The 15,250-nt window shown below is 37.3% G+C and overlaps 1 protein-coding gene across 2 annotated transcripts in view; it reads right to left on the bottom strand.

Annotated features, from left to right (window-relative positions):
• The window catches only part of TAF4B (TATA-box binding protein associated factor 4b), a 126,760-nt gene extending 114,912 nt beyond the window's left edge, over positions 1 to 11,848 (bottom strand). For both annotated transcript variants that reach the window (XM_045849971.1, XM_045849972.1), the window contains exon 1: positions 11,049 to 11,848. In XM_045849971.1, the coding sequence (XP_045705927.1) occupies positions 11,049 to 11,391 (343 nt within the window). In that variant the 5' untranslated portion in view covers positions 11,392 to 11,848. The remainder of the gene's footprint in view (positions 1 to 11,048) is intronic.
• Between the last annotated feature and the right edge of the window lie 3,402 nt (positions 11,849 to 15,250).

The raw sequence follows: 15,250 nt of genomic DNA, 5'->3' as shown, positions 1-15,250 counted from the left end.
GCTGCCCAGCCCTGGCAATACCTAAGGCCCCTTACAACATAACAAGTACACAAAGAAAGGGAGACAAAGCAGCTCTACCTAATACATAGAAACAAACATAGGGTGGCTGCCAAAATGAGGAGACAAAGAAATATGGCCCAAATGAAAGAACAGAACAAATCTCCAGAAAAATAACTAAATGAAATGGTGATAAGCAATCTATCAGATATAAAGTTCAAAACACTGGTTATCAGGCTGCTCAAAGGACTCATTGGGTACTGCAACAGCATGAAAAAGACCTGGGTAGAAATGAAGGCTGCATTAAGTGAAATAAAGAAACATCCACAGGGAACCAACAGTGGAGGGGATGAAGCCAAGAATGAAATCAACGATTTGGAACATAAGGAAGAAAAAAAGCATTGGAACATAAGGAAGAAAAAAAGCATTCAATCAGAATAGCAAGAATGAAAAAGAATTACAAAAAAACAAGGATTGAATAAGAAGCCTCTGGGACATTTCCAAACATACCAACATCTAAATCTTAGGGGTACCAGAAGGAGAAGAGGAAGAGAAAGAAATTGAAAACTTATTTGAAAAAATAATGAAAGAAAATGTCCCTAATATGGTAAAGGATATAGACATACAAGTTCAGGAAGCACAGACAGTACCAAACAAGTTAAACCCAAAGACCACACCAAGACACAGCATAATGAAAATGCCAAACATTAAAGATAAAGAAACTTAAAAGCAGCCAGAGAAAAGCACAGAGTTACCTACAAAGGAGTGCCCATAAGACTATAAGCTGATTTCTCAAAAGAAACTTTGCAGACAAGAAGGGACTGGAAAGAAGTATTCAAAGTCATGAAAGACAAGGACCTACATCCAAGATTACCCTATCCAGCAAAGCCATCATTTAGAATGGAAGGGCAAAGTGTTCCCCAGACAAGGTAAAGCTAAAGGAGTTCAACATCACCAAGCCGTTACTGTATGAAATGTTAAAGGAACTCATCTAAGAAAAAGAAGATCAAAACTATGAACATTAAAATTACAACAAACTCACAACTATCAACTAAATCTAAAAGCAAAAACAAACTAAGCAAACTACTAGGAAAGGAATAGAATTACAGATATGGAGATCACATAAAGGGTTATCAGCGGGGAGGTAGAAGGGGAAGAATGGGGGGAAAGGTACAGGGAATAATAAGCATAAATAGTAGCCACAAAACAGACAGGAGGAGGTTGAGAATAATGTCGTATATGGAGAAGCCTAAGAACTTATATGCATGACCCATGGACATGAATTAAGGTGAGGGGATTGCTGGAGGAATGAGGGTACCGGGTGGAGAGAGGTAAAGGGAAAAAGAAATTGAAACAACTGTAATAGCATAACCAATAAAATATACTTAAAAATAAAAACAATTCCTCATCCCACATTCCCCTGGTTTCCACCCAACTACTGACTCCCCAAGGCTGGCTATTTTTATCAGGGCAAAACAATAGTAAGCTATGGAATAACAAACTTTATTCTGAAGATGTAAAGTAGAATTTTTTTAAAAAGAGGAGAAGTAATTACTGACACCAAAGAAATATAAAAAGTTGTAAGAAAATATCACAAACTATATGCCAACAAATTGGACAATTTGAAAAAAAATGGATAAATTCCTAGAAACATACAATCTTCCAAAACTGAATCAGGAAAAATCAGAGAATCTGAACAGACAGATTACAACTAATGAAAATGAAGCAGTAATCAAAAAATTCCCAACAAAAATCCTGGACCAGATGGCTTCACAGGTGAATTTTACCAAACATTCAAAGAAGACTATCTATCCTTCTCAAACTATTTCCAAAACTTCAAGAGGGAGGACTCCCAATCTCACTTTATGAGTCTAGCATTAACCTAATTCCAAACTAGATATACTACAAAAAAAGAAAATTATTGGCCAATATTCCTAAATGAACACAGATGCTAAAATCCTCAACAATATTAACATATCAATACATATCAATAGCAATACATTAAAAATATCATACACCATAATCAAGTTGATTTATTCTAGTATGCAAGTTTGGTACAATATCCATAAATTAATAAACACGATATACCACACAAATGAAATGAAGGGTAAAAATTACCTGATCATATCAATAGGCTCAAAAACAGCATTTGATAAAACCTAGTACCCATTTATGATAAAAACTCTTGACGAAGTAGGAATAGAGGGAATATAATATGACCTCAACATAATAAAGGTCATATATGATAAACCCATAGCAAGTATGTAGTCAATAGGCAAAAGCTACAAGCATTTCCCTTAAGACTGGGAACAAGATAGGGATATCCACTTTCACCACTTATTCAACATAGTACTGGAAGTCCTAGTAATACCAATTAGAAATAAATAGATAAACATCCAAATTGGAAAAGAAATAATAAAACTACCATTATTTGCAGGTGACAAGAAAAACCATGAGAACCGATAAATTCAGTCAAGAAGCACACTACAAAGATAAACATCTACCTGGCTGGCGTAGCTCAGTGGATTGAGTGCGGGCTGTGAACCAAAGTGTCACAGGTTCAATTCCCAGCCAGGGTACATGCCTGGGTTGGAGGCTATAACCCCCAGCAACTGCACACTGATGTTTCTCTCTCTCTCTCTCTCTCTCCCTCCCTTCCCACTCTAAAAATAAATAAAATCTTTAAAAAAATAAAAAAAAACAAAAAAACATCCAGAAATCAGTTGCATTTTTATACACCAATAATGAACTATCATGACAGGAAACTAGGAAAACAATCCCATTCACAGTTGCTTCAAAAATAATTAAATACCTAGGAATAAATTTAACCAAGGATATAAAAGACCTATACTCAGAAAATGATAAGAAACTGAAGAAGATACAAATAAGGGAAAGCATATACCATGTTCATGGATTGAAATAATTAACATCATTAAAATGTCCACACTACCCAAAGCAAGCTATAGATTCAATGCAATTTCAATTAAGATACAAATGGTGTATTCCACAGAACTAGAACAAATATTCTAAAAATTTATCTGGAACCACAAAAGTCCCTTGAATAGCCACAGCAATCTAGAAAAAGAACAAAATTGGAGGAATCACACGACCTGGTATCAAACTATATATACTACAAAGCCATAGTAATCAAAACAGCATGATACTGGCATAAAAACAGATAGATCAATGGAACATAATAAAGAAACCAGAAATAAACCCACCCCTTTATAGTCAATTAAAATTTGACAGAGAAGGCAAAAACATACAATGAGATAAAGATAGTCTATTCATAGATTGTGCCGGGAATATTAGACAGGTATGTGCAAAAAGATGAAACTAGACCACCTTCTTACACCACACATAAGAAGAAACACAAAATGAATTAAAGACTTAAGTGTTAGACTCAAAACCATAAAATCCTGGGAGTAAAATATTGTCTGATCTTTTACTGCCCAACACATAGGGAGTAAAATATCAGATGTTTCTTGTGATAATATTCTTTCTATATATTTCCTCAGGCAAGGGAAACAAAAGAACAAATAATTAAATGGGACTACATTAAACTGAAAAGTTTTTCACAGCAAAGGAAACCATCAACAAAACTAAAAGGAAACCCATTGAATGGGAGAATATATTTGCCAATGATATACCTGATAAGGGGTTAATATCCAAAATTTAAAGAATTTCTAAAACTCAACATCAAAAAAAGAAATATTAAAAAAAAAACAAAAAAAAAAAACAGTCCCCTGGCTGGCATAGCTCAGTGGATTGAGCGCAGGCTGCGAACCAAAGTGTCGCAGGTTCGATTCCCAGTCAGGGCACATGCCTGGGTTATAGGCCACAGCCCCCAGCAACCACACATTGATATTTCTCTCTCTCTTTCTCCCTCCCTTCCCTCTCTAAAAATAAATAAGTAAGTAAATAAAATCTTTAAAAAATAATAATAATTTGAAAAAAAAAACAACAATCCAAGTGAAAAATGAGCTAAAAACCTGAATAGACACTTCTCCAAAAAGAACATATACATGCCCAACAAACATAAAAAGATGCTCAACATCACTAATCATCAGAGAAATACAAATTAAAACTACAATGAGATATCACCTCACACCAGTCAGAATGGCTATCATCAATAAATAAACAAGTGTTGTTGAGGACACAGAGAAAAGGGAAACTTTGTCTACTGTTGGTGGGAATGCAGATGGGTGCAGTCACTGAATGCATAAATAAGTGAAACAGCAAAATGATGTTTCTCTCTCTCCTCTCTCTAAAAAATTAAAATAAGAAAAAATGGAACTGCCACTTCTGGGAATTTATCCAAAGAAACCTGAAACACTAATTTGAAAGAATACATGTACCCCTATGTTCACTGCAGCATTACCAAGATTTGAAAGTAGTCCAAGTGCCCATCAGTACATGAGTGGATTAAAAAGCTGTGGTACATTTACACAATGAAATACTACTCTACCATCAAAAAAAAAAAAAAGAAGAAAATCATACGCTTTGTGACAGCATCGATGGACCTGGAGCATTATGCTAAGGGAAATAATCCAACATAGAAAGACAAGTAACGTGATTTCACTCATATGTGGAATCTAATGGACAAAATGAACTATAAATAAAACAGAGACTCAAAAACAGAGAGTAGGCTGACACCTATTGGGTGAGGGGGTTGGGTGGGTGGATGAATTAAGAAAAAAGAGAAAAAACTCAAGGTGATGGACAGCAGTACAGTGATTGCAGGGCTGGGGAGATGGAGTAGGATACGGAGGGGGGTGATACATGGTGATGGACAGAGACTTGACTTGAGGTGGTGAACACACGACATAGTGTACAGATGATGTGTTGTAGAATTGTGCACCTGAAATCTGTATAATTTTGTTAACCAGTATTAGCCCAAAAAATTCAATAAAAAGGAAAAAAAGAAAAACAAAGGAGCCATTTCCCTTACATAAAAGTGCAAGATGAAGCAGAAAGTGCTGACAGAAGCTGCAGCAAATTATCCAGTAGATCTAGCTAAGACAACGAAGGTGGCTACACTAAACAGCTGATTTGCAATGCAGATAAAACAGACTTAGAATGTAAGAAGATGCCGTGTAGGACCTTCACAACTGGAAAGACCAAGTTAATGCCTGATTTCAAAGGACAGGCTGATTATCTTCTTTGGGGCTAATGCAGCTAGTGACTTTAAGTTAAAGCCAAGACTCATTTACCATTTCAAAAATCCTAGGGCCCTTGAGAATTATGCTGAATCTACTGGACCAGGAACAAAAAGCTTGATGACATCGCTACTGTTTACAGCATGGTTTACTGAATATATTAAGTCAACCGTTGAAACCTATGTCTCAGAAAAGATTTCTTTGAAAAAAGTATTGCTCATTGACAATGCTCCTGTTGACCCAAGAGCTCTGATGGAGAAATACAATGAGATTAATGTCGTTTTTGTGCCTGATAACACAACATCCATTCTGCAGCCCATGGATTAGGGAGTAATTTCAACTTTCAAGTGTTATTATTTAAGAAATATATTTTGTAAGCTCTGGCTGGTGTGCCTCAGTGGATTGAGTGCCAGTCTGAGAACCAAAGGATCGCTGGTTCAATTCCCAGTCAGGGCACATTCCTGGGTTGCTGGCCAGGTCCCTGCTAGGGGGCATACAAAAGACAATCACACATTATGTTTCTCTCCCTCTCTTCCTCCCTTCTTTCCCCTCTCTAAAAGAAATAAATAAAATCTTATAAAAAAGAAATATATATTTTATAAGACTACAGCTGACATACATAGTGATTCTGCTGATGTAACTGCAGATGGGGACATACAGCAAGAGAACTAGAATTATTTAAGTGAAGCCTAAAGATGTGACTGAATTACTACAATCTTATGATAAAACTTCAACAAATGAGGAGTTGCTTCTTATGGATGAGAAAAGAAAGTGGTTTCTTGAGATGGAATGTATTCCGGTGAAGACTGTTGAAATTACAACAAAGGATTTAGAATATTACATACACTTAGTTAATAAAGCAGCAGCAGGGTTTGAAAGGACTAACTCCAATTTTGAAAGAAGTTCTGTGAGTGAAATGCTATCAAGCAGCATCACATGCTACAGAGAAATCACTCATGCAAACAAGAGTCAATCAACGCAGCAAACTTCAAAGGCATCTTATTTTAAGAAATTGCCACAGACACCCAACCTTCAGCATCCAGCACCCTGATAAGTGCTATAAACATCAAGGCAAGATCCTCCACCAACAAAAAGACTATTTATTACTCGTTGAAGGCTCAAATGGTGGTTAGTATTTTTTGGCAATGAAGAATTTATAAATTATGCTATCGCACACTTAAAAGACTACAGTATAGTACAAACATAACTTTTATACACAATGAGAATCCAAAAGATTCATGTGACTCATTTCAATGCAGTATTCACTTTATTGTGGTGGTCTGGAACCAAATCTGCAATATATCCCAGGTATGCCTGTAGTGCAGAGAATAAAGAATAATTGAGAAAAGTCAAAGCAAATGTTGGTTCTTTGAAAAGATCAACAATACTGATAAACCTTTACCTAGACTGACAAAGCAAAAAGAAGGCAAGGTTCAAACTACTAAAATCAGGAATGAAAGAGAAGACATTACTACTAACCTTATAAAAGTAAGATTATAAGGGAATACTAGGAACAACTGTAAATCAACACATAAATAATTTACATGAGATGAACAAATTCCTAGAAACACAAACTACTGAAACTAACTCAAGAAAACTGGAAACCTAAATAGACCTCTAACAAAGAAATGTATCCACAAGAAAAGCCTAAGTTTAGATGACTTGACTGGTGAATTCTAAGAAACATCTAAGGAAAACCAATGCTAATCCTTCACAAACTCTTCCAAAAAATACGAGAAGGAAACATGTGTCAACTCATCCTGTAAATTAAGTATTACCATAATACCAAAACCAGATAAAGACATAGAAAAACTAGAGACCAACATATTTTATGAATAGATATAAAAGTTCTCAAGAAAGTATTAGCAAACTGAATCCAGCATCATATAAAAAGTATGAAACTCTATAACCTAGTGGTATCTCAGTATGAAAGGCTGGTTTCAGAAATATCTCAACATTAATTACTGTAAAATACCCTATCAATAGAATAAAAACCAAAATCACCACATGGTAATATCAACAGATGAAAAAAAAGTATTTGACAAAAATATGACACCTTTTTTCCATGATAAAAACACTCAACAGGAGTAAAATGAAACTTCTTCAAACTCATAAAGGGGATCTACAAAAGACCCACAGCTAACATCATACTTAATGGTGAATGACTAAATGCTTTCTTTCTAAGATAGGAACAAGACAAGGATATCTGAGATGAGGAATGAAATATGGATACCTATAATCATCACGTCAGTTCAACATTGTACTGAGAGTTCTAGCCAGGGCAATTGAGCAAGAAAATAAAACAAAATGTATCCAGATTAGAAATAAGTAAAACTACTTGCAGTAATGCAATCTTGTATATAGAAAATCCTAATAAATCCATGAAAAGAACTATTAAAACTAATAAACGAGTTCAGGTGGGCAAGCAGATACAAGATCAATATACAAAAAGTATTTCTATACACTTGCAATGAATAAGAAAACAATTCTATTTACAAGGGATCAAAAAGAATAATATACTTCAGAAATAAATTTAACAAAATGAGTACAAAACTAATGCTCTGGAAACTACAAAATGTTTTTTGAAGAAATTAAAGAAAATATAAATAAATGAAAAGATATCCCCATCGTCAAAAGACCTAATACCTAACTTGAAGGATTGTTAAAGGGATCAAATGAAACAATACTTTTGAGAGGTTAGTTCATATTTTACTTGTTTTCAAGATTTTATTTACTTATTTTCAGAGAGAGGGGAAGGGAGAAAGAGGGAGAGAAACATTGATGAGTAAGGGAAACATCAGTTGGTTGCCTCTCGCACGCCCCCAACTGGGGAGCTGGCCCACAACCCAGGCATGTGCCCTGACAGGGGAACCGAAGTGGTGACCTTTCGGTTCCCAGGCTGGTGCTCAATCTACTGAGCCACACCAGCCCTGGCAGGATAGTTCATATTTTAAAGTTACCAGTAATAGTTATTACTAACTCCAAAAGGTCCACAATCCACACTTTTTTTCAACTAAGTACTCAAAGTATCACTAGGAAATAAGATTAGAACAGCAGCAAACAGACAACACTACAGTAGTCCTCCCTTAATCCACACTTTCACTTTCTGCAGTTTCAGTTAACCACAGTGAACAGTAGAACAAAAATATTAAATGGAAAATTCCAGGAATAAACTATTCTTAAGATTTAAACTGAACACCATTCTGAGTGCATGATGAAATCTCATGCCTTCCCATTCTGCCCCCTCCAAGACTTGAAAAAGGGCTGCACACGCGAATGGAGTACCAGCGCTTTCACTTGAGGGATGACTATCCTAGGCTGACCAATGCAATTGACATTGTCAGGGTTAAGTTGACTCCACAGCCTTTGAAATCCAAAGAGCCAATGGTGCACAAGATGAGCAATGAAAAGAAGAGTCTCTCATTTCATGAGACCCATCAGCACTGTGACAACTGTGGAAGCTGATGACCATGTAATATTCCTTTGATAAACCTGGGGCAGAAACAAGAAGCACTAGCTTATAGAGGAATTGCTTCAGGAATATGAGAAAGCAGATGCAAATCCTATGCCACCTCTCTGCACAAAGAATTAATGAAAAAGGACCTCAACAGTCTCAGCAGAAACTTTCTGTACAGTGTGACTGTCAAGCAGAATTTACCACCAGGGTTTATGACAAAAGAAATAAACAAGTCCTTGCTCATTGATAGGAGAGACACAGAATAGGAGACACACAGAATACCATGAAGAGAGCCATAGTCTGGCCCAAAATCCCACATCTTTACAAAGCAAGAAGACTGAAGAGGTTTTACCAAAAACACTAAACAGAAGAATAATTTTTCAGAACTTTACTATAGTTTCTTTCATCTCTTCACAAATATCTCTTCCTTTTTAGTTCCAGCCCCAGTTAACCTATAAAAACCTGTGGTGAATATTTATATTTTTAAAACAATTCTGTTCACAGAGGAATTTCTGAAGAGAAAAACAAATATTTAAACTATCAATATACTATACTAAAGAATAAGACTTCTATATAATTAAAGAAAACATTGAGTAATCAATTGCTAATGTTCAGTATATAAAAGAAATAGTATGAGAATCATAACCTTTTAAAAATATTTATCAGTGCTTCCATTTCATCCTTCAAACTACTGGTTTATCTTATTCTGCACCAATGAAAACACAAAGCTTACCATGCTCTTCTGCCACACACCAGCAGAAATTTCCAAAAGCTGCTCCTCAAAAGCACCTTCCCACCTTCTCTGTAACTAACAATTCCTAAAGGCAATTTATCTCCTCTCTTTTATGGGAGTTTCTCCATGGTCAACAGCATAAAATGTGTTAGTGCCATACATCCTTAGGCTGTGGTCCTAGTTTACTGCTGTTAGCTCTAGCAAGTTTCAGTTTGGTTTCTCCATGCCTTAAAAAGATTAGGCTCTAAAATTTTATAAATCACCCTTTAGCCTGATACTCAATGAGAAATACAGTACACATATGCCAAGTGGTAAGCAAATGTTGTGGAAAAAGCAAAGTAAAACAGTCCTGGATTTAAATTTCCTCTGACACCTATGAGTTTTGCACTGGGCAAATTACTGATAGAGAAATATTTTATTTGCTACCTACCTTATATGACCAACAAACCAAAATATATAAATAATGTATTAAAAGTGCCTAGCCCCGAATAAGTGATCAGTATACTCTCAATAAGTGCATTTTAATACTGTTTTTGATTATTTCTAAACGAACTTCATTGACTAGACAGACATTTAGTTTTAACAAATTAGGGGGTGACCTCATTCAAACACATTCATAACTACTTTACAAGAATGTATGCAGGATGACAATTTAGAAGTAGCGGAAAATGTATCCAGTAATACACACAGCTTAACAAGTGTATATACCTATGTACCATAAAAAATTGAAACAGAACTTTATCAGAAGTGAAGAACAATCGTTGTGCAATGTTCATGACCAAATAGAACATTAGCTACAAAACAGCCCCCATCATTTTGCTAGGGGATACTGAAATCGTTTAAATCAAATGTTTTGACTTATTTACTTCTTTGGTATGTCAGAGCTCCAATTACTGCTCAGCAAAATTCAATCCGAGGAATGTGAGATGTGCTTTCTGCCCCACCTACTGAAACCCCAAGAGACTTTCAGTTGAGGAAACCAAGTAGAAAACTCAAATATCCTTCATCATATTTATAATATTTAAATGATCACAGAGCAAAACCCTTGCATAAATTATGAAAAACAGCCCAACAGAGTAAACTCTAGGATAAAAAGAAGTCGCATACTCATAAACTGTAGCATTCACAGCCTGCTATCACAACCGCATTGCTCTGATCTACTTGTACTCTGGCACTTTCTCCCTGGAAGAGGGACTCTTCTAACCGCAAGTTACATCACACATGTAAAAACTGTGCACAAAGCAACATTATTCCTTTCTGGTACTATAAAGCAATAATCTTGCTCAAATTTAAAATATCTTTTTCTTAATACCCAAGAATCTTTTAAATACACTTTTTGTTAACATCGTAATTGTGTGGATATATAAACTGACCCTTTCTCCACGTGGAAATAAACTTAGCATACTTCCCCAAGTAGGAGCCAGTGCCTCAAAGGCCTTCCAGAATATGCTGCTCCAGCTTTTACTGTGTCATGTAAGTGAAAAATTCTTTCCTTACATATGTAAAGAAAAACTATGCAGTAAAGACTCAAAGAGGCTGTATCAATTGCCAAATCACTGTCCCGCAAAGTCAAGATTATGAAATGCTCTTGGCTGAGTTATTTTTCTAAAGCTACCAGAAATAAGGCGCAATCCGCGGCTCTGACGTTTCCTGCCACCGCTGGCTGGACAGATGGATAAACTGGAAAAGGTGATCAACATACCTGGAGGAAGCTGCAAATTTGCAGGCAACTGGATTGTTGTGGTGTTGGGGGCTTTCACGGCGACTATCTGAGGAGCAGGCAGCCGAGGGCCGCTGCTGAGTTTAGGAAGAGCATTGACAGGAGCCACTTTGGTCACTAAGGTCCCCACGGGGGACCGTAGGGGCTGGGACACCGTGGACTCCACGCAGACATTAACAGGAGCCTTAGTCACTGCGCCCACGGCCATGGAAGTGCTTCCCACCCGGGCCGGCAGAGCCCCGGCAGGAGCCCCGGTCAGGGTCCCGGAGGAGCTCACACCAGCGGGAGGAACGGCGCTGGCCGGTTCCGTGAGGCCCGCGGACATCCCCCAGGTGGATCAGTGGCAGCTGCAGCGCTTGCGTTCCGGGACCACGAGCGAGCGGAGGCTTGACAAGCGGCAGCCGACTCCAGTGAAGTTCCGGCTCCACAGCATCGCTAGGAAGAGGCGCAGCGGCCGCGACACAGAAGTCAATGACAGGCGCCGGCTGGGAAGCAGGCACACGCGTCTGAGACCTTCCTACGGTCCCGCGTGGCCCCGCCAGCAGCAATACCCGCTCTGCCGCTTCCTCAGCGGCGCTCCCACGTGCGCTGCCTCAGCCCCGCGCCTCAGCCTCGGGTCCCGCAGCAGCAGCGCTCGAGGCTGTGCGGCTCCCGGAAGGGCGTCACTTCGGCTCTCACCTCCCAGCTTAACTCTGCGATGTGGTTACCCTGCCGAAATTTCAAAACCACAAACCCCAGCCACCCAGAGAACCTTAGGCACGCTCAGCACTTCCCAGCCACTTTACCACGCCAGCCATGTTTATATAGCCACGCGGAGACCTCGCGCACGCGCACAGACCACCGTCTCCGCCCGGGCTTTCCCCAGAATCCGGTCTCCTGATTGGCCAAACACTGAAATCGCGCTCCTGACGTCGCTAGGGACCGCTCCGGAGGGGCGTTAGAATCTTCCTCCGAATCCTGAGTCCGGAGAGGCTAGTTGCCGAAAGTCTAGAGTGTGGGAGGGGCAAGCTGCGCACTGAAAACTGCGGCCTCCGCGTTCATCTCTTAGGTATTCCCAGTTGCGTGTATCGTAAAAGCCAAGACAAGACTTTCTACAGGATTCTACTTTATAAGCAGAAATTGTGGAGACTGATTTTGGAAACCAGTAACTCAGTAAGAATTCGATCCCGCTTCCTCAGTGTTTTTCTGCGGGCTTTTCTCTAAAGCTTTGCTAAAATTAGCATTACAATTGACATTGTGAATTTTTTAATGTCCTTTTTTCCCCTCTTTTAAATGTTTAAGAAAGAATATTGCATAGTCTGTAGGATGTGCCTATTTTCATGTAATTTAGAGAGAAAAATCTATTTTTCCCATCTTGCGTTTCGAAGGAAAAAAGATTCGAAAGATTTCTGTCTCCTTGAAAGCTGGGACAGCGTCTTTGACCTCTACATCCTCAGAACACTTAGATCTTAGGTGCAATCCTAGATAGTCTGAATAAGTGAAAAGTGCTTGCCGAACCAATCAATAGTACAGTCACACATGGAAAAACTTGCCCCTTACAGATCTCTACAGGGAAGATGTCTTGATTTCAGGCTATTGCAATAATATTAAGTTTGTAGGAACTGACACTGCACTGAAGATTTTACAAGTAGACAGGCAACCTGGCGTTTACAGCTTCTAATTTTCTTCCTCCTCGTTAACTCTAATGGACAAGATCTACTCAGTCTTTACAGGTTCACTGTCTCCCACATCTCAGTAAGTCCAAATCAAGAACCTGTCTATGATCCAAATCAGTCGCATCCTTCCTCGTTCCATGAAGACTTAGCTTATCACTCACCTTCTAGAAAATTCCTCAAAGTGGAGTTGAGGGGAGAAAAACTCAATTAATTGAGCACCTCTTAGAGTACTGATCACTAAGAGATACATTTCCTTGTCTCTTTTTTTTCCCCCAACCACTTCACTTTACTGACTTAAAAAATGCAGTTAAAAGAGTAATATATCCAAGAAGCTGTATTCAAACCCGTCTGTATGTTGTCAAAGTACATCTCTTTCTACTACTCCACAAATGTCTGATTCACCTTATCCCACACTGCTCCTGGCAAAATGCCTTGCACATAAAAGGTACTTAATAAATATGTGCTAAATGAATTAATTAAATGGATCCATGCAACATTTTCAGTGAAGTGGATTTGAATCCTAGATCTGCTGTTCACTAGCTGAGCAAATGGTTTAGCTTTGGTGTTTTTCCTTCCATATAGGGCAGCTCAATAAACACTGGTGGAAGGAAGATATAGTTTGCACTGAGAGCTCTCCCGTTTCAAACTTCCATTACACCACCACTCCCAACTCATTTATTTTGTTTAGGTATGTAAATAACCTCAATCAAGTTACAAAGAGGTGTGGCAGAGTATGCAGACTTTCTCTTTAAGATGACCTAGCATAGTTTTCTTATTGTTTTCTTGAAAATTTGACTTACTGATGGAGATTTTAATTCTCTAGTTGCAAAATATACTTCTCCTTACTCAGCACAGGTGGTAACTACTGTCTTGAATTTAGAGTTTAGTAATAATTATGTTTATTACATTTCTTCCCAAAAAACCCATTAATAAAACAATATGTAAGAAAGCAAAATACATTTTATCATTGTATGTAACAAAAGAAAAAATGGAAGAGGAAGATTATACCTTGATTTTATTACGATTGTCTGTTAAAATACTGGTAAAATTAAAGATAATTGAAAAATATTTATTTACAATACCTTCTGTTTTAGTCCGTTTGAGCTGCTGTAACAAGATAACCAGACTGGGTGGCTTGTAAATGGGAGAAATTTAGCTCCCAGTTTTGGAGTCCAGAAGTCAGATCAGGGTGCCTGCATGCCGGTATGGCCAGGGGAGGGCTTTCCAGAGTGAGAACTTGTCCAGGTAATCTCACATGGCAGAAGAGGGAAAAGATCTCTCTGGAGCCTCTTTTAAAAGGACTGATTCTATTTATGAGAGCTCCACCCTCAAGACATAAGCACCTCCCAAAGGCCCCACCTACTAATACCATCTCCTTTGGGAGTTAGGATTTCATTATTGAATTTGGGAGTGACACAGCATTCATACCATTAAATGAAGGACTTTAAATGAAGGACTTCATCATTAATTGTCCAAATATTCTGCTCACCAATTTAGGTAGTGAAACAAAACTATAAATAAATACAAAGTTTTATATTTCCAATATTTCACTATTTTACACACACACACACACACAAGAACACAATTTAACTTGGACAAAACCAAAGGCTTAGAGTCTGATTATTGGGTAGACAATGTAAATCATTTTTATTGTCCTTATGATTTTTAAAGTGCCTACAGTCTCAGAAAATAAATAAAAGTTTACTACTATGTAGAATTTAAGGAGGAAGCACTATTTATCTGTGACATGAGATCAGTTGAAAAATCTGCCTGAGAAGATATATAGATATATAACTATTTGGCTAAGATACTTGTAGCCTCAGCTTCAAAGTAATCCATAAACAAATGCCTTCATGTTTTATACCTTGAATATGGTCTAGTATCTGTGTGCCTTTGCATCAGAGCATTTAAAATTTTCTGCAACACAACACACTTCTACATCACCATCTGTCATTTTGTTGCTCTTAAAAGGAGGCAGCTTATACTTTTAAAAAGTTTTGACTTTATTATTGACTTTCCTTTTTTAAATTTTAATATTTTTATCATATATTTTATCATTTTTATTGAGATATAATTGATCTAACATTAGTTTCAGGTTTATAACATAATAATTAATATAGGTATTAATGTGAAACCATGTTGATGCCTTCATTAAGGTTTTAATGAAGACTGAGACACTTCTTAAATTTTTAGTATTTTAAAGTAATGCTCCTAGAGAAACTAGATACAACCAACCAATCCTAACATAAGAGATCCATTCACACTGTGGAATACTAATCAGCCATTAAGATTTACACTTGTAGAGGTTCACTTATTGACATGGAAAAATGATTTTGGTATATATTGTTAAATAAAAAAAGAGATTATAATTATAAAATAGTATTTAAAGTATGATTTTATTTTTTTGAAAATAAAAAAACTTTTCTCCAATAAGCAGATAAATATATGTTCATAAGAAAATATAGGTTATATACCAAACTATTAACAGAGAACATCTCTGTTTGGAGACTTTGTAAGTGGTCATTTTCT

Source organism: Phyllostomus hastatus, unplaced genomic scaffold (genome assembly GCF_019186645.2).
Source record: "Phyllostomus hastatus isolate PE091 unplaced genomic scaffold, TTU_PhHast_1.1 phas_contig_80, whole genome shotgun sequence".
In the NCBI taxonomy this organism is placed as follows: Eukaryota; Metazoa; Chordata; class Mammalia; order Chiroptera; family Phyllostomidae; genus Phyllostomus; species Phyllostomus hastatus.
This window is presented reverse-complemented; position numbering and strand designations above follow the sequence as displayed.